Source organism: Salvelinus fontinalis, chromosome 7 (assembly GCF_029448725.1).
Source record: "Salvelinus fontinalis isolate EN_2023a chromosome 7, ASM2944872v1, whole genome shotgun sequence".
NCBI lineage: Eukaryota > Metazoa > Chordata > Actinopteri > Salmoniformes > Salmonidae > Salvelinus > Salvelinus fontinalis.
The window spans coordinates 67525978-67545390 of NC_074671.1; the positions used below are offsets into that span (position 1 = coordinate 67525978).

The 19413-nt window shown below is 47.1% G+C and overlaps 3 protein-coding genes and 1 long non-coding RNA gene across 14 annotated transcripts in view; 2 read left to right on the forward strand and 2 right to left on the reverse strand.

Moving 5' to 3' along the window:
- LOC129860019 (uncharacterized) overlaps window positions 1–7 on the forward strand; it is an 801-nt gene extending 794 nt beyond the window's left edge. The window contains exon 4 of the long non-coding RNA XR_008760291.1: window positions 1–7. This exon is cut by the window's left edge and continues 87 nt beyond it. This is a non-coding gene — a long non-coding RNA (uncharacterized LOC129860019).
- The window catches only part of ercc5 (excision repair cross-complementation group 5), a 16244-nt gene extending 12694 nt beyond the window's left edge, over window positions 1–3550 (reverse strand). The window contains exons 1-6 of one of the 5 annotated variants that reach the window (XM_055930335.1): window positions 3485–3550; window positions 3228–3333; window positions 2386–2561; window positions 2049–2164; window positions 1098–1248; window positions 651–794 (exon numbers count right to left, since the gene is read on the reverse strand). In XM_055930335.1, coding sequence (XP_055786310.1) covers window positions 651–794; window positions 1098–1248; window positions 2049–2164; window positions 2386–2561; window positions 3228–3315 — 675 coding nt within the window. In that variant the 5' untranslated portion in view covers window positions 3316–3333; window positions 3485–3550. Of the gene's footprint in view, window positions 1–650; window positions 795–1097; window positions 1249–2048; window positions 2165–2385; window positions 2562–2781; window positions 3334–3418 lie in introns of those variants that run through there. The other 4 variants (XM_055930334.1, XM_055930333.1, XM_055930337.1 and 1 more) reach the window with 4 other exon arrangements.
- Window positions 3551–3577: 27 nt separating this feature from the next.
- Window positions 3578–15206, forward strand: blzf1 (basic leucine zipper nuclear factor 1). 7 transcript variants are annotated; one of them, XM_055930340.1, is made up of 9 exons: window positions 3578–3810; window positions 4323–4440; window positions 4630–5147; window positions 6264–6463; window positions 6652–6780; window positions 8658–8895; window positions 9003–11415; window positions 11470–11757; window positions 11816–15206. In XM_055930340.1, exons 1-7 carry the CDS (start codon window positions 3754–3756, stop codon window positions 9195–9197), a joined length of 1455 nt encoding a protein of 484 aa, XP_055786315.1. In that variant the 5' UTR covers window positions 3578–3753; the 3' UTR covers window positions 9198–11415; window positions 11470–11757; window positions 11816–15206. The 7 variants fall into 7 exon arrangements, with proteins under 7 accessions (XP_055786315.1, XP_055786316.1, XP_055786317.1 ...); XM_055930341.1 differs by having other exon boundaries at window positions 9003–11341; window positions 11412–11757; XM_055930342.1 differs by having other exon boundaries at window positions 9003–11279; window positions 11334–11757.
- Window positions 15207–16133: 927 nt separating this feature from the next.
- Window positions 16134–18610, reverse strand: trmt10c (tRNA methyltransferase 10C, mitochondrial RNase P subunit). The gene has a single exon (XM_055930347.1). The coding sequence runs from the start codon at window positions 18293–18295 to the stop codon at window positions 16421–16423; it is 1875 nt and encodes a 624-aa protein (XP_055786322.1). The 5' UTR covers window positions 18296–18610; the 3' UTR covers window positions 16134–16420.
- Window positions 18611–19413: the final 803 nt, after the last annotated feature.

Here is a 19413-nt window from a genome sequence, read left to right on the forward strand (position 1 = left end):
CCTCAGGAGGTGTGTGTGTGGGGTACCTCAGGAGGTGTGTGTGTGGGGTACCTCAGGAGGTGTGTGTGTGGGGTACCTCAGGAGGTGTGTGTGGGGTACCTCAGGAGGTGTGTGTGGGGTACCTCAGGAGGTGTGTGTGGGGTACCTCAGGAGGTGTGTGTGGGGTACCTCAGGAGGTGTGTGTGTGGTACCTTAGGAGGTGTGTGTGGTACATGGTGTGTGGTACCTCAGGAGGTGTGTGTGTGTGGTACCTCAGGAGGTGTGTGTGTGGGGTACCTCAGGAGGTGTGTGTGGGGCACCTCAGGAGGTGTGTGTGGGGTACCTCAGGAGGTGTGTGTGGGGTACCTCAGGAGGTGTGTGTGGGGTACCTCAGGAGGTGGGGGTGTGGTACCTCAGGAGGTGGGGGTGTGGTACCTCAGGAGGGGGGGGGGGGGGGGTGGTACCTCAGGAGGGGGGGGGGGGTGGTACCTCAGGAGGGAGGGGTGTGGTACCTCAGGAGGTGGGGTGTGGTACCTCAGGAGGTGTGTGTGGTACCTCAGGAGGTGTGTGTGTGGTACCTCAGGAGGTGGGGGTGTGGTACCTCAGGAGGTGGGGGTGTGGTACCTCAGGAGGTGGGGGTGTGGTACCTCAGGAGGGGGGGGGTGTGGTACCTCAGGGGGGGTGTGGTACATGGTGCGTCGTCTCTTGCTGAATTCCTTCATGTCTTTAAGAATCTCATGTTTCACCTCAGGAGGCATGGCAGAAAACTCCTCAGAGTTGATGTCCACAGAGTTAGAGTCTTCATAGAAATCCCCCTGACAGACAGACGGACAGGAGACATACGCAGACAGACAGACAGATGCATAGACAGACAGCCGGACAGACAGACAGGAGACATACGCAGACAGACAGACGCATAGACAGACAGACAGGCAGACAGAGACATACACATAGACAGGCAGAAAGACAGACAGAGACATACACACAGACAGACAGGTGTCACAAGGTAGCAAAACTTTATGAAACAAAAAGGAATACAGTGTTCTTATTGGACAAGTTGATAAAGCACCACCCTGTCTGTTTTCTCCTCCATCACATGACGTGGGTGTTGACCTCACCTGGTAGATGTGACGGCTGTCCTCCTCCTCCTCCTGCTGCTCCTCCTCTGAGCTGCTCCTCTCTCTCTCCTCCTCCTGGGCTGGCAGGGCAGGCAGCATGTACATGTCCTCCTCTCTCCTCACACCAGACAGGCTGGGCAGATGATCCTGACTGGAGGAGAAACACAACAGAGGGATTGGTTACAGGCCTATACACAGACCAGACCTTCTATGAACATGGAATGGTCCGTGTTTATCCATCACGATCTTAGTGCTTGTAGATCTGTTATGAAGCTCTGAGTGGGCTTTGCCTTTCATTTAGGTCATGGCCTTCCTCCTCTTCCTTCCTCACCTCCTCTCCCTTCCTCACCTCCTCTCCCTTCCCCTCCTCCGCCTCTCCCTTCCTCTCCTCTTCCTTCCTCTCCTCCCCCTTCCTCACCTCCTCTCATCTCCTCTCCCTGCTCCTCTCCTCTCCCTTCCTCACCTCCCCCTTCCTCACCTCCTCTCCCTTCCTCTCCTCTTCCTTCCTCTCCTCCCCCTTCCTCACCTCCTCTCATCTCCTCTCCCTTCCCTTCCCTTCCTCACCGCCTCTCCCTTCCTCACCTCCCCCTTCCTCACCTCCTCTCATCTCCTCTCCCTTCCCTTCCTCACCTCCTCTCCCTTCCTCACCTCCTCTCCCTTCCTCTCCCTTCCTCCCCTCCTCTCACCGCCTCTCCCTTCCTCCCCTCCTCTCACCGCCTCTCCCTTCCTCACCTCCTCTCCCTTCCTCACCTCCTCTCCCTTCCTCCCTCCTCTCACCGCCTCTCCCTTCCTCACCTCCTCTCCCTGCTCCTCTCCTTTCCCTTCCTCCCTCACCTCCTCTCCTGTCCTCTTCCTTCCTCACCTCCTCTCCTCTTCCTTCCTCACCTCCTCTCCTCACCTCCTCTCCCTGCTCCTCTCCTTTCCCTTCCTCACCTACTCTCCCTTCCTCACCTCCTCTCTCCCAGAGCAGCTTTGATGGCCTGTCTCTTCAGGAAGGTCTTGAGGAGTTTGTCATTGGTCTGTTTGGACTCCATAGTCTTCTCCTCCTTCCTCTGTCTTCTGATGGCCTGGAGGGACGCACAGGGTTAACAGACAGACAGACAGACAGAGACATACGCACAGACAGACAGAGAGAGACATACGCACAGACAGACAGAGACATACGCACACAGACAGAGACATACGCACACAGACAGAGACATACGCACACAGACAGAGACATACGCACAGACAGAGACATACGCACAGACACACACACACACACACACACACACACACACACACACACCAGGGTTTGTTTCTTGATCAGAGGTGCGTCTCCATCGAACACGAAGACAGGTCTGATGCGGAAAAAGAGCAATTTACAGAGGCGGTGGAACAGGGTGAGGAGGTGGGCGTTCTCGACACTGTTACCCTCCCTGTCTCTCACACCCTTCACTGCCTGGTTCAACCAGATACTGATGTCTGGGAGAGGGACAGGTCAAGGATCTCTACTGCACGATACACTGGACACTAATTCTATGTAAGATGCAGACACATGCAAGCACACAACATGTTATGACTGGGATATGCAGTAGATATGGGTGGGAGATTGAGTGGAAGAATTAGGGAACCCTACTGTAGCGACCCGCACAGACAGCTGTGTGTTATGTGTTAGGCTAGTAGGTGGTTGTGTTGTACTGACCAGTACCCAGTGTTCGCGGGGTCCGACATGTCAGTCAACCTGCTATCTGCCAATCACGGGAATGCCTGGAATGTTCTGATGCCGGGCATCCTGGTGGTTGGCGGAGTGGCGTGGAGGGGGGTTGGGCAGGGGGATGGAGCATTGGAAGTTAAGACCAGGTTTTGCCTTTGTTCTCTCTCTTACGTCTGGGCTTCACAAGAGAAGGTCACGATTGGCTTGTGGGTTATCTTTCATTTATTTGGCGTGGGCTACGGCCAAACAGTAGCCTGTGTAAAGTTGGTTTAATAAACCGTCCATTCGTAAACTCAATCCTCTGTCTGGACAGTTGTTCTTTTATGATCTAGTCAGGTCATTACACTACTTTAAAAAAAAGCCAAGAACAAGGAGAGAGAAAGAAAGAGTTGAAGAGAGCGATAGGGGGGTCCTTGTGATGTCCAGAAGGATACCGACAGCCAGGATCTTGCCCTCGAGCGTCTCGGGGTTGATGGGCTTCCCGGTGGTCTCAAGCAGCTTCCACAGTCCGTGTACCCCCATTGCTCTCCGAGTGACAACCTAGACAACATAAAGATAAAAATAAGACTATAGCAAATCGCCTATATCGTAGTAGCTATTTGAAAAGCTCGATTTAAATACATACACGTGGCTATCAAATTAACCTGTACTAGAGGACAATAGTTTAACCAGAATTGATTATCTTCGGTACTTTTTTAAGTTGTCTTCTGTGGGTGTAACAATATTTTATTTCCTACGGTGGAACACTGTAGTGCGGATAATAGTTCCGCATTATTCCACGGTTTGATCATTTTGTAACGCTGTAGTCTCAACTTCCGTTTATTGATCGTGAATCAGATTTGGGATATCTGTTTACTGTCACCACTATCGATGAGAAATCGTACAGGCTGATTCAGAGTCTGTTTTCTGCCCGGAAACCCCTCCACGCTACACGTTCACCATGCCAACAGTGTCCGGTCGATGAGAACACAAACAAGATGGCGACGAAGATTTAACAGAGGAAATCTTTTCATTCGGGTAACAACAGGTATGTGCATGTTTATTCTGACACCGTTTTTTAATCTCTACGTTACACTCATTTTACACTGCTAATGTTAGCTAACAATGTTTCTAAGTTTATGTCCAGGGCACGGTTTGGTGTTCCCGACTCGATTTGCTTTGTTGTCAGTTACTGTTAGCTGAGGAAAGTTGAACTCAGTTCTCTTATATCCTTATCTAACCGGCTGGGTGTTGATCATGTGCTGACGGGGCTGTTAAAGCTCATCCACAGATAAGTAGTGAGTTATTTTAGCCTTGGAGCTCAGCCAGAGACTGAACTAGCCAAGTAAACAACTAGTTGGAAAGGGCAGCGGTTTTGACTCTAATTTTACCAATTCAAAACATATTAAAAACAAATTGAAAGCAGAAAAAGTCCGTTAGCTAGTTACAGTAGCTGTGCGATATTCTCTCGCTACTTTCTTATTTTATTTTATTAATTTAACATGTCTAACAGGGTGGTTAACTCAGAATCAATATTTGTCTGTCTTCAGGAGAGAGATCTAACTGCCATCCTGGAAGTCATCCACCGCCCTGTCCCTCTGTCATTTGACTGGACTGTTGTGAGGACTTCGTCTACCATCATGTCTACCGCTGCAGTAGCAGACAGAGGTAAGCCGTTATCACCCCTGTCATTTCACAGACTGTTGTTTACACCCCCCCCCCCCCCCCCTCCCGCATCCTCTCAGCCAATCACACAAAGCGATGTTGAGACCTGATAACTCCTCCAGTCAAAACATTGAGAGAGAGAGAGAAAGATGGTGATAGAGAGAACATTCCAGAATGTTTGCCATGTTTCAGGTTCCGTCCGTCCAGTCAGGGGCCCCGGCGACGGCATGGAGACAGACAAGCCCCCAGTCGCTAAGGAGATCGGTGCCGTGGATACGCCTCTGTCTTCGGTGCCACTACTTAAGGTAGCTAGTCCCAAACACAGTCCCAAGACGACGCACCCTGCCCCCGCCAGCCTCCACCACAGCCCCCACTCCACCCCCCAGCAGAGCCCCAGAGCCAGTCCCAGAGACACACCGTCTGGCCCCCGGTCCCCCGGCGTGCTCCACCTGGGGAAGGTTCCCCGGGAGGCCTGCATGGTGGTGGAGGCGGTGAGGATCGTTGTTCCCCGTGCCGCCATCACCCGGAGTGGGGGTCCGGCTGAGGAGAAAGGAGAGGCCTGGGCTGGGCAGCAGATGGAGGAGCGGCCCCCCTCTCCCTCCCCTCCTCTGGAGGACCTGAGAGGAGCCATGGAGAAGCTGCAGAACTCAGAGAGAAGACTGATGCAGGACAAGGAGGGGCTCCTCAACCAGCTCCACGTGCAGACTGAGGTGGGTAAATGAGTTAACGTAAAGGCCCAGTGCCATCAAAAACATCAAATTACTGTGTTTTATATATATTTCCAGACTGAGTGTGGAGTGCTACTGTGAAAATTATGATAAGGCCCTTTTAGTGTAAGAGCTATTTGAAAAGACTTCCTGAAATTTCTGCCTGTTTTGGTGGGGTGGAGTTTTGGCCTGCCTTGTGACATCACCAGGAGGTAAAGTTAATAGACCAATAAGAAAGAGAGTTCCAAACCTCTCTGCCAATAACAGCTATTTTTCAGTTTTCCCTTCACCATTCAGACCACTCCCAGACAGTCCTAACTAAATTCTTGCTTGAGAAATTACTCTCAGCTAAGAAGCAAATTTTGTTTGTCTTCGATTAAAAATGGTTAAATAATCACGGTCAGGACCTTAAGTGTTCCCCAGAAATGATTTGATATTAGGATAAAAACGGCTGCATTTGGGCCTTTAACGCTATTAAACACATTATTTGGAATTGTTCAGTGACTGTAAGAGTTAATCTGGATCCTGAGTTTTGTTCAGTGACTGTAGGAGTTAATCTGGATCCTGAGTTCAGTGTCTGAAGGAGTTAATCTGGATCCTGAGTTCAGTGACTGTAGGAGTTAATCTGGATCCTGAGTTCAGTGACTGTAGGAGTTAATCTGGATCCTGAGTTTTGTTCAGTGACTGAAGGAGTTAATCTGGATCCTGAGTTTTGTTCAGTGACTGTAGGAGTTAATCTGGATCCTGAGTTTTGTTCAGTGACTGTAGGAGGTAATCTGGATCCTGAGTTCAGTGACTGAAGGAGTTAATCTGGATCCTGAGTTTTGTTCAGTGACTGTAGGAGTTAATCTGGATCCTGAGTTCAGTGACTGGGAGTTAATCTGGATCCTGAGTTCAGTGACTGGGAGTTAATCTGGATCCTGAGTTCAGTGACTGTAGGAGTTAATCTGGATCCTGAGTTCAGTGACTGTTGGAGTTAATCTGGATCCTGAGTTTTCAGCCCTTGCCTTTGTCCCGATAAAATAAGGATTAGTACTTCTGGTTTAAGAATCTGTTGGCACATGAAATACAGTACTTTGGTCCATATTTGAACCAACTGAACTCTGTATTCTCCTACAGGTGAACAGAGAGTTGAAGAAGCTGCTGGTCGCCTCTGTAGGTGATGACCTGCAGTACCACTTTGAGCGTCTGGCCAGAGAGAAGAACCAGCTGATCTTAGAGAACGAGGCTTTGGGTCGCAGCCGGGCCTCCGCAGCAGAACAGCTGGAACGCATGTCTATACAATGTGACGTCTGGAGGAGCAAGTTCCTGGCGTCCAGGTAGGGGTGACGGAGGGAAGGAGAGAGTGTGTGTGTGTGTGTGTGTGTGTGTGTGTGTGTGTGTGTGTGTGTGTGTGTGTGTGTGTGTGTGTGTGTGTGTGTCAGTGTGTATTAACTGACTGTTGTGTGTGTGTGTCAGTGTGTATTAACTGACTGGTGTGTGTGTGTGTGTGTGGTATCTCTTCAAGAGTGATGGCGGAGGAGCTGACCAATGCCAGGGTTTCTCTCCAGCACCAGACCAGAGAGGCTCAGAGCGCCATCACAGACCTGCTGAGTGAGAGAGACGAGTTCTCCAGAGACATGATGTTAACCCACAGGTACAACACTGATATATGACCTGGTGCTCAGTTAAAACACACAGACATGATGCTAACCCACAGGTACAACACTGATATATGACCTGGTGCTCAGTTAAAACACACAGACATGATGCTAACCCACAGGTACAACACTGATATATGACCTGGTGCTCAGTTAAAACACACAGACATGATGCTAACCCACAGGTACAACACTGATATATGACCTGGTGCTCAGTTAAAACACACAGACATGATGCTAACCCACAGGTACAACACTATGACCTGGTGTTCAGTTAAAACACACAGACATGATGCTAACCCACTGATATATGACCTGGTGCTCAGTTAAAACACACAGACATGATGCTAACCCTGATATATGACCTGGTGCTCAGTTAAAACACACAGACATGATGCTAACCCTGATATATGACCTGGTGCTCAGTTAAAACACACAGACATGATGCTAACCCTGATATATGACCTGGTGTTCAGTTAAAACACACAGACATGATGCTAACCCTGATATATGACCTGGTGCTCAGTTAAAACACACAGACATGATGCTAACCCACAGGTACAACACTGATATATGACCTGGTGCTTAGTTAAAACACACAGACATGATGCTAACCCTGATATATGACCTGGTGCTCAGTTAAAACACACAGACATGATGCTAACCCACATATATATGACCTGGTGCTCAGTTAAAACACACAGACATGATGCTAACCCACAGATATATGACCTGGTGCTCAGTTAAAACACACAGACATGATGCTAACCCACATATATATGACCTGGTGCTCAGTTAAAACACACAGACATGATGCTAACCCACAGATATATGACCTGGTGTTCAGTTAAAACACACAGACATGATGCTAACCCACTGATATATGACCTGGTGCTCAGTTAAAACACACAGACATGATGCTAACACTGATATATGACCTGGTGCTCAGTTAAAACACACAGACATGATGCTAACCCACTGATATATGACCTGGTGTTCAGTTAAAACACACAGACATGATGCTAACCCACTGATATATGACCTGGTGCTCAGTTAAAACACACAGACATGATGCTAACCCACAGATATATGACCTGGTGCTCAGTTAAAACACACAGACATGATGCTAACCCACAGGTACAACACTGATATATGACCTGGTGCTCAGTTAAAACACACAGACATGATGCTAACCCTGATATATGACCTGGTGCTCAGTTAAAACACACAGACATGATGCTAACCCACAGGTACAACACTGATATATGACCTGGTGCTCAGTTAAAACACACAGACATGATGCTAACCCACTGATATATGACCTGGTGTTCAGTTAAAACACACAGACATGATGTTAACCCTGATATATGACCTGGTGCTCAGTTAAAACACACAGACATGATGCTAACCCTGATATATGACCTGGTGCTCAGTTAAAACACACAGACATGATGCTAACCCACTGATATATGACCTGGTGCTCAGTTAAAACACACAGACATGATGCTAACCCTGATATATGACCTGGTGCTCAGTTAAAACACACAGACATGATGCTAACCCTGATATATGACCTGGTGCTCAGTTAAAACACACAGACATGATGCTAACCCACTGATATATGACCTGGTGTTCAGTTAAAACACACAGACATGATGCTAACCCTGATATATGACCTGGTGTTCAGTTAAAACACACAGACATGATGTTAACCCTGATATATGACCTGGTGCTCAGTTAAAACACACAGACATGATGCTAACCCACAGATACAGTAGGACTTCTGTGCTTCACATAGGAACATAGAGTTACTGAGATAGACACCACATTACCAGCGATGCAGGTTGATGTGTTTTATGTGTCTCTCTGCCAGGTCTCTGGAGCAGCTGCTGGTCTCTCTCCAGTGGGGTCGACAGCAGACCTACTACCCCAGTGCCCAGCCACTCAGCACGGGAGAACTAGCTCTGGCCAATCGCAAGCTGGCAGAAGCCATCAACTCCCGCCTGCTGGGTAAGGTAGAGAGCTGCAGTGGAGCCGTGCTGGGGAAAGGAAGACAAGCCTCGGAGCTCCCTAACACCTCACACACGCCTGCTGAGAAGATGGCCGAGAAGGTAGGAAGTAGAGTACGGACCCCCTAGCAGGACACTCACACTGGCCTCTATCCAGAAACCCACTCACTCTTTCTGTCTCTCTCTCCCCCCCCCCACTCCCTTCTCAGGTGTTGAAGATCCTGGACCCTATTTCCTGTTCCGACAACGAGGAAGAATCCTCCCCCCTCTCTCTCTCTGACTCCTCCTCCTCGGCCTTCCTGACCAATAAGAAGAGCATCGGCCGGTTCCACCCTTACACGCGCTATGAGAACATTACCTTCAACTGCTGCGAGCGCTGCAGCGGAGACATCCTGGTACTCTAGGGGTCAGAGGGCAGGGGTCGTGACCTTTAACCTGGACAGGTCAACGCAGGCCGCTGTGAGGAACACCAGTCTCTCTCCGTCGAACCGTCTGGTTTCACAGCGGCCTCAGAACGGGACTTGACTGGAAGTATGGCAGAAGCGGACGAAACAACCGCTGGTTTTAATTGGCTGATCTCTCAGTCCATCACTGTCTCATAACCCTTAGAACCTCCCACTACGTTGTGGGCTTCAGAACGTGATTTAAACAAGGAAGTGATTTAAACAAGGAAGTGATTTAAACAAGGAAGTGATTTAAACAAGGAAGTGATTTAAACAAGGAAGTGAGTTCGGAAAATCTGAAAGTACTCATCTTAGAATCGATTTGGGCTTCCCCAAAATAATATGGTCAAAATGATATAACACGTGTCAAAGTCATTCCGCGGACGGCCGAGTGTCTGTGGGTTTTTGATCCTTCCCTGTACTTGACTGATGAATTGAGGTCACTAATTTAGAAGGAACTGCCCTCACCTGGTTGTCTAGGTTACTCATTTAGAAGGAACTCCCCTCACCTGGTTGTCTAGGTTACTAATTAGTAAGGAACTGCCCTCACCTGGTTATCTGGGTTACTAATTAGTAAGGAACTCCCCTCACCTGGTTGTCTAAGTTACTAATTAGCAAGGAACTGCCCTCACCTGGTTGTCTGGGTTACTAATTAGGAAGGAACTCCCCTCACCTGGTTGTCAAGGTTACTAATTAGGAAGGAACTCCCCTCACTTGGTTGTCTAGGTTACTAATTAGTAAGGAACTCCCCTCACCTGGTTGTCTAGGTTACTAATTAGTAAGGAACTCCCCTCACCTGGTTGTCTAGGTTACTAATTAGTAAGGAACTCCCCTCACCTGGTTGTCTGGGTTACTAATTAGTAAGGAACTCCCCTCACCTGGTTGTCTAACTCTTTGAGAGAAGGTTACACCAGACCTGACATTAGACGGTCATTCATAAGGGAGGGAGATGAGGAAAGGAAACATTTTAAGACTGTTGGGACTAGCTTTTAGCTAGTGAGTCATGACGTCATGATGCCCTCAGTGTTAGAGACAGCATCTATTGAGAGAACCCTGCTGAAGACTAGTGAGTCATGATGTCATGATGCCCTCAGTGTTAGAGACAGCATCTATTGAGAGAACCCTGCTGAAGACTAGTGAGTCATGATGTCATGATGACCTCAGTGTTAGAGACAGCATCTATTGAGAGAACACTGCTGAAGACTAGTGAGTCATGACGTCATGATGCCCTCAGTGTTAGAGACAGCATCTATTTAGAGAACCCTGCTGAAGACTAGTGAGTCATGACGTCATGATGCCCTCAGTGTTAGAGACAGCATCTATTGAGAGAACACTGCTAAAGACTTGAACTCAGGCTAAGGTGCTATTTATCAAAATAAATATAATGTATATAGAAAAACACTCCTCAATGATGTTATTATTATTTTTAAACCTTTATTTAACTAGGCAAGTCAAATTCTTATTTACAATGACGGCCTACCTGGGCAGAACGACAGATTTTTACCTTGTTCAGCTTGGGGATTCGATCCATCAACCTTTCGGTTACTGGCCCAACGCTCTAACCACTAGGCTACCTGCCACCTCTACACTCTAACCACTAGGCTACCTGCCACCTCTACACTCTAACCACTAGGCTTCCTGCCGCCCCTCCACTCTAACCACTAGGCTACCTGCCTCCCCTCCCCTCTAACCACTAGGCTTCCTGCCGCCCCTCCACTCTAACCACTAGGCTTCCTGCCGCCCCTCCACTCTAACCACTAGGCTTCCTGCCGCCCCTCCACTCTAACCACTAGGCTTCCTGCCGCCCCTCCACTCTAACCACTAGGCTTCCTGCCGCCCCAGCAGTATGATTCACCATCAGGTTTTTATTCTGTGTTATATTTATTAAATTGATCTGATGACTATTGTAGATGTGGAGAAACAGGAGAGGCAGGACTATGGTCAGAGGTTGTTGCAGACAGACAGACAGACAGACAGGTTGTAGATGTGGAGAAACAGGAGAGGCAGGACTATGGTCAGAGGTTGTTGCAGACAGACAGACAGGTTGTAGATGTGGAGAAACAGGAGAGGCAGGACTATGGTCAGAGGTTGTTACAGACAGACAGGTTGTAGATGTGGAGAAACAGGAGAGGCAGGACTATGGTCAGAGGTTGTTGCAGACAGACAGACAGACAGACAGGTTGTAGATGTGGAGAAACAGGAGAGGCAGGACTATGGTCAGAGGTTGTTACAGACAGACAGACAGACAGACAGACAGGTTGTAGATGTGGAGAAACAGGAGAGGCAGGACTATGGTCAGAGGTTGTTGCAGACAGACAGGTTGTAGATGTGGAGAAACAGGAGAGGCAGGACTATGGTCAGAGGTTGTTGCAGACAGACAGACAGACAGGTTGTAGATGTGGAGAAACAGGAGAGGCAGGACTATGGTCAGAGGTTGTTGCAGACAGACAGGTTGTAGATGTGGAGAAACAGGAGAGGCAGGACTATGGTCAGAGGTTGTTGCAGACAGACAGACAGACAGGTTGTAGATGTGGGGAAACAGGAGAGGCAGGACTATGGTCAGAGGTTGTTGCAGACAGACAGGTTGTAGATGTGGAGAAACAGGAGAGGCAGGACTATGGTCAGAGGTTGTTGCAGACAGACAGACAGGTTGTAGTTGTGGAGAAACAGGAGAGGCAGGACTATGGTCAGAGGTTGTTGCAGACAGACAGACAGACAGACAGGTTGTAGATGTGGAGAAACAGGAGAGGCAGGACTATGGTCAGAGGTTGTTGCAGACAGACAGACAGACAGGTTGTAGATGTGGAGAAACAGGAGAGGCAGGACTATGGTCAGAGGTTGTTGCAGACAGACAGACAGACAGACAGGTTGTAGATGTGGAGAAACAGGAGAGGCAGGACTATGGTCAGAGGTTGTTGCAGACAGACAGACAGGTTGTAGATGTGGAGAAACAGGAGAGGCAGGACTATGGTCAGAAGTTGTTGCAGACAGACAGACAGGTTTTTAGTTGAAAGGTAAAAAGGTTCCCTACGTATTCAAAGGTATTTCTGTTCTGTTTGAATCGGGATCCTTTGAAGTGGGGAAGTTACACAAAGATGTTGCTGTATTGGCAGTTTGCACTGGGATGAGGCAGAAAGGCATTGTATCTGCTGTCCAGGGAGATTTGATCAGAAATCATCTGATACCCAATGATATTAGATCTATATTTGTGTGGAAAGGTTAAAGTGCCTTCAGGAAGTGTTCACACCCCTTGACTTTGTCCACATGTTGTTGTTGTTACAGTCTGAATTTAAAATTGATTACATTTAATTTTTTTGTCACTGTCCTACACACAATACTCTATAATGTCAACGTGGAATTATGTTTTCAGAAAATGTTTACAAATTAATAAAAAAATTAAAAGCTGAAATGTCGAGTCAATAAGGGAAATGGGGGATACCTAGTCAGCTGTCCAACTGAATGCATTCAACTGAAATGTGTTTTCTGCATTTAACCCAACCCTTCTGAATCAGAGAGGTGCGGGGGGGGCTGCCGTAATCGACATCCACGTCTTTGGCCCCCGGGGTACAGTGGGTTAACTGCCTTGCTCAGGGCCCCAGGGAACAGTGGGTTAACTGCCTTGCTCAGGGCCCCGAGGAACAGTGGGTTAACTGCCTTGCTCAGGGCCCCAGGGAACAGTGGGTTAACTGCCTTGCTCAGGGCCCCGGGGAACAGTGGGTTAACTGCCTTGCTCAGGGCCCCGGGGAACAGTGGGTTAACTGCCTTGCTCAGGGCCCCGGGGAACAGTGGGTTAACTACCTTGCTCAGGGCCCCGGGGAACAGTGGGTTAACTGCCTTGCTCAGGGGCAGAACGACAGATTTTTACCTTGTCAGCTCTGGGGATTCAATCCAGCAACCTTTCAGTTACTGGCTGGACTATTCAACCCCTTCGTTGTGGCTTAAATAAGTTCAGGAGTAAGAGTGTGCTTAACAAGTCACATAAGTTGCACGGACTCTCACTGTGTGCAATAATAGTGTTTAACATGATTTTCTAATGACTACCTCATCTCTGTATTATCGTAAGATTCCTCAGTCGAGCAGTGAATTTCAAACACAGATTCAACCACAAAGACCAGGGAGGTTTTCCAATGCCTCGCAAAGAAGGTCACCTATTGGTAGATGGGTAAAAATGGAATATCCCTTTGAGCGTGGTGAAGTTATTAATTACACTTTGGATGGTGTATCAATACACCCAGTCACTACAAAGAGACAGGCGTCCTTCCTAACTCAGTTGCCAGAGAGGAAGGAAACCACTCAGTGATTTCACCATGAGACTTTAAAACAGTTACAGAGTTTAATGACTGATGGGAGAAAACTGAGGATGGATCAACAACATTGTAGTTACTCCACAATACGAACCTAAATGACAGAGTGAAAAGAAGGAAGTCTGTACAGAATAAAAATATTCCAAAACATGCATCCTGTTTGCAACAAGGCACTAAAGTAATACTGCAAAAAAATGTGGTAAAGAAATCAACTTTTTGTCCTGAATACAAAGTGTTGTGTTTGGGGAAAATTCAATACAACACATTACAGAGTACCACTCTCCATAGTTTTAAAGCATAGTGGTGGCTGCTTCATGTCATGGGTATGCTTGTAATCGTTAAGGACTGGGGAGTTTTTCAGGATAAAAAAGAAACGGACTGGAGCTAAGCACCGGAAGAATCCTAGAGGAAAACCTGGTTCAGTCTGCTTTCCACCAGACACTGGGACAGGAGTTCACCTTCCATCAGGACAGTAACCTAAAACACAAGGCCAAATCTACACTGGAGTTACTTACCAAGAAGACAGTGAATGTTCTTGAGTGGTCTAGTTACAGTTTTGACTTAAATCAACTTCAAAATCTATGGAAAGACTTAAAAATGGTTGCCTAGCAATGATCAACAACCAATTTGACAGAGCTTGAATAATTTAGAAAAGAAATAATGGGCAAATGTTGTACAATCCAGGTGTGGAAAGATCTTAAGAGACTTACCCAGAAAGACTAGCAGCTTTAATCGCTGCCAAAGATGCTTATCCAAAGGTATTGACCATTAAGGTACTGACCAAACATGTTTTCACTTTGTCATTATGGGGAATTGTGTGTAGATGGTTGAGAATGATTCACGCTCTGGTAAATTGGTCGTTGATCATTGCTAGGCAACCGTTTTTAGGTCTTCCCATAGATGTTCAAGTAGATTTAAGTCTAAACTATTTACATTTAAGTCATTTAGCAGACGCTCTTATCCAGAGCGACTTACAAATTGGTGCATTCACCTTATGATATCCAGTGCAACAACCACTTTACAATATCCACTTTACACTTTACAATATCCACATATCCCTACCGGCCAAACCCTCCCTAACCCGGCGCTAAGCCAATTGTGCGTCGCCCCACGGACCTCCCGGTCGCGGCCGGCTGCGGCAAAGCCTGGGCGTGAACCCAGAGACTCTGGTGGCGCAGCTAGCACTGCGATGCAGTGCTCTAGACCACTGCGCCACCCGGGAGAACTATCTAGTCAGGAACATCCACTGTCTTGGCCACAACACGACAGTGTAGAGTTGACCTTGTGTTAAAGGTGTGTGAATACATAAGGTATTTCAGCTGTTTCATTTTCAACACATTTGCAAAAATTTCTAAACACATTTTCACTTTGTCATTATTACAAGTATTGTGTGTAGATGGGGTGAGAAAAAATATATAAATTTAATCCATTTTGAATTCAGGTCAAAAGGGTATGAATACTGTACTTTCTGAAGGCAGTATCTTCCTGATGAAGAGACTGAAAACATTTCACTTCTAAGAAAACGTGTAAGTAGATGAAAGTATAAATAAGATTAATGTTTTTTTTTTGTGTAACGGTTGTTGTCGTTGACCATTTTCTCTTTGTAAAGATTTTTTTCTAAATTCCTTCATGTCAGAGACCAAAAATTAAAGATTTGTTAAATCTATTTCCTGTTTAGTGAGAATCTGTCCAACTCATAACGCTTGAATACAGGATGAACGGAAGTTAAACTGGAGTAAATGGTTTTTTAACTTAAAACTGTAGTTCAGCTAGACAATAATGACATTAATATTTTTTGGTAAAAAATATACTGAACAAAAAATATATAAATGCAAACATTTTCAAAAGATTTTACTGAGTTACAGTTTATAAGAAAACCAGTCAATTGAAATAAATTCCACAGGCCCTAATCTATGGATTTCACGACTGGGCAGGTCCGCAAGCCATGGGTGGGCCTGGGAGGGCATCGGCCCACCCACTGGGGAGTCAGACCCACCTGCTGGGGAGCCAGGCCCAACCAATCAGAAATAGTTTTCCCACACAAAATGGCTATACTTCAAACAGGAATACTCCTCAGCACCCCCCCCCCCCCCCTCGCAGGTGAAGAAGCCAGATGTGGAGGTCCTGGGCTGGCGTGGTTACAGGTGGTCTCTACGGTTGTGAGGCCGGTTGGACGCAACGGAGGGAGCGATGTTGGAGGCAGTTTATGGTAGAGAAATGAACATTAAATTATCTGGCAACAGCTCTGGTGGACATTCCTGCAGTCAGCATGCCAACTGCACAATCCCTCAGGCCACTTTAAAATGTGCAGTTTTGTCACACAACTCAATGCCACAGACGTCTCAAGTTTTGAGGGAGCGTGCAATTGGCCTGCTGACTGCAGGAATATCCACCCGGAGATGTTGCTAAAGTGGCCTTTTATTGTACCCCAGCACAAGGTGCACCTGTGTAAGACCACGCTGTTTAATCAGCTTCTCGATATGCCATACCTGTCAAGTGGATGGATCATCTTATAGGAAATGCTCACTAACAGGGATGTAAACAAAGTTGTGCAAAAGTTTGAGAGAAATAAGCTTTTTGTGCATCTGGAACATGCTCTTCTATATCTTTTATTTCAGCTCATAAAACACGGGACAAACACTCCACATGTTGCGTTTATATATATATATATTTTTCAGTGTACATTTACACAAAGTATCAAATACACCAACGATTCCAAACAATCAACAGTCTCACCGAGTTGCTTATCAAAATGTTTCTGTTTAATGTAATTTAGAAGTGCTTTTCATCAGTTCATCTCTGCATCCATTTAACACAAACACGGTGAAACTGATGCACATTCAGACCAGAAATGTCTCAGTATATTTGGACCAAATAAGGCTACTCTTCCTCCAGCATTTTCTTCCCGCACTTGGCTGTACTGTTCCGATCTTCCATCTTGGTTTTTAGTGATGTCCGTAGCCTGGTGGTGGTCTGTGTGGTCTGCCTGTTCTCTGTAGGTCCTGCTTCCTTACTGACTGCTACCATGTCTCTGCTCCTCAATACACTGTCCTTATGTCTGCTAGTGGATCCTCTCTCTCTGATCACACCATTCATCTGTTTCTGTCTCCACTCCTCCATACCATCTCTGTCTCCGGTCCTGATTGCTCTGTCAATGTCTCCTTCTCTGTCTCCGGTCCTGATTGCTCTGTCACTGTCTCCTTCTCTGTCCCCAGTCCTGATTGCTCTGTCACTGTCTCCAGTCCTGATTGCTTGGTCTCTGTCCCCATTCCTAATTGCTCTGTCACTGTCCCCACTCTTCAATACACTGTCTCTTCTACTAAATGCCCTCTCTCTGTCCCCACTTCTGAATGTTCTATCACAGTCTCTGTCCCCAGCCCTGAATCCTGTGTCTCCTCTGGTTCTGCCACTAAAAAACCTCCTGTCCTTATCTGAGCCTCTGTCTCTGTCCTGCTGGGGTTTCTCCTGGTAGAATCCATCATGTTTCCTCTTGGGTACGTACTCCAGCGCCTCCTCCCACCTCCCCGTCTCCTTCAGTGTCAGCAAGATACGTATCATCTGATCCAGAGTCAGGTTCTTGGCCCCCGTCTCCCATTGGAGGAAGTCATCCAGCGGCAGACGGGCCGTATTCAGCTTGAGACGCTTGGCGTTGGCCAGGGAGAGCCCTGATTGGATGGAGCGGTCCACCATGGAGCCTACGATGTAGACCTTAGAGTTGTCGAAGGTACGGAGGACGTTGGGGGAGTCAGCCGTCAGGTAGACCAGGTCGTCCCGGGGAAACAGGTCCACATGGCGTTGCTCTGTGGAGGTGATGAGGAGGCGCTGCCAGGCCTCGGCGCCGTACCGTTTAACCAGCTCCTTGCGGTAACCGCCATCCGGCTGCAAATTACAGAAGTGCAGGTGGAAGGGTTCCGAGGCTCGGCGGTTCCACCCCTCCACCTCCATCAGCTGGGACACAGTGTTCTCCACCTCCCGACGCGTCATCTGCTGTTCGTAGGACATATCAAACACCAGTGGCTGGCCGAACACCATGGCCTGGGCCGACCTCCACCCCAGCAGCTTGTCCAGGGAACGACCCCAGAACTGGAGCAGGAAGGTGTTCCTCAGTTCCCCCTCCTCTCCTCTCAGACCATCAGGCCTGATCCTATCATCCTCCAGAAACCTCTCACTCCTCTCTACCTTCCTCTTCTCCTGCTTCTGCTTGTGGCTTTTCTTGTGTCCCTCCTTGATGGCCAGGTATTTCAGGTACTTCTTCTTGGAGGATTTCGTTTGGAGCTCCGCCAGGATCCCCAGCTCCTCATCAGTCATGGTCTCTGGCACCAGCTTCCCAGCCTGACGCCACATCACTACCAGTTCTCTGGTGGCCTCCAGTGGTGAGACCTCCTCCTGCCCTGCTACACCTCCTCCTGGTCCTGAAGGAGCAGTACCTCCCTCCTCACCTCCCAGTTTCTCCTCCTCCGCCGCCGCTGGGACCTGAAACCTCATCACAGACTTCCATATGTCCAGGTCCAGTTTCTCTTCAGTCTGATCTGCTTTAGACTGAGGGAGGGGTACATCTTTTCTTAGTGCAGCCCCAGTATAGAGAGGCCGGTTTGGGGGTGCAGAGTGGCGGGGTGGGAGAAGGCAGGTGATCGGTAACTGTTTACTCCCTCCGTGTTTATTTGCGACAGTTGATACCAGCGGGAGACGCCGCCGCAGCTCGTTCAAAAGCGGTGGGGTGAGAAACCTCATCATTTCAATGGTTTGATGATACATACATATGGAGTCAAGATGTTGACACTCACGTCGTTATATTAAAGTCCCAGAACTGTCCATCAGGAGAGGAGGAAATACCGTTACACGTGCAGACAAGATAGGAAGCGATTGTGTTTATGTTCCATAATCACGAAAAAACAATCATACAAACTGCAATTAAGGTCCACTCTCAATAAGGACAGAATGGATCATAAAATCGTGGTAGTATTCCATTGAATGTCTTACATTTGTGTCAGTCTGAATTCAATTTTACATCCGTGCTTATCGGAAAAAATGTCGAAGGGTCAAGTTGAAAGTGTGTGCAACGCCATTATTCAGTCGTGCTGATGCAAGTGCAAAGAATATTTGTTCCGGGATTACTGTTCTGGGCCTAACCATTTGTCCAGAAGACTTGTCTCACATTTCACCAATCATACAAAAATATGTTATTTTCCTACGTTAATACATAGTAAACAACGTTTAATGCAAGAGACAATTTGGAACCGGAAATTACCCCTATACTACCAACTGAGTTTTAACTTCACCTGAGTCCTATTCAATGGTTCGTATATACACTAGGCGACTGATAGGGGGCGCTGTGTTGAAGCCACTCCCCCACCCTTGTAAAACATTTTGGAAGCTAGAAAGGGTGCTCCAAAAAACGCTAAATGCCCATTGGGCGTCTATTATCAGAATGCTAACAAAATTAGCACAATTAATAGCGAATTTCCATGGAGGCTTCTAGGTAAATATTCTACATTCGTTTATTCTATTACAGACACCTTAATGCATACTTTTAAATGATATTGTTTTTTTATTTATTTATTTTTATTTCACCTTTATTTAACCATGTAGGCAAGTTGAGAACAAGTTCCCATTTACAATTGCGACCTGGCCAAGATAAAGCAAAGCAGTTCGACACATACAACAACACAGAGTTACACATGGAGTAAAACAAACATACAGTCAATAACACAGTAGAAAAATATATTATGTGAGTGAAACATAAAATACATAAAAACATTTCCCTTAAAGTATAATTGTTTTAGATTACTAATGTTATTGTCCCCAAAGGCTTAAATACATGTAATTTTGTCCTTGAAACATTTAAAGCTGCAATATATACATTTTTGGAATAC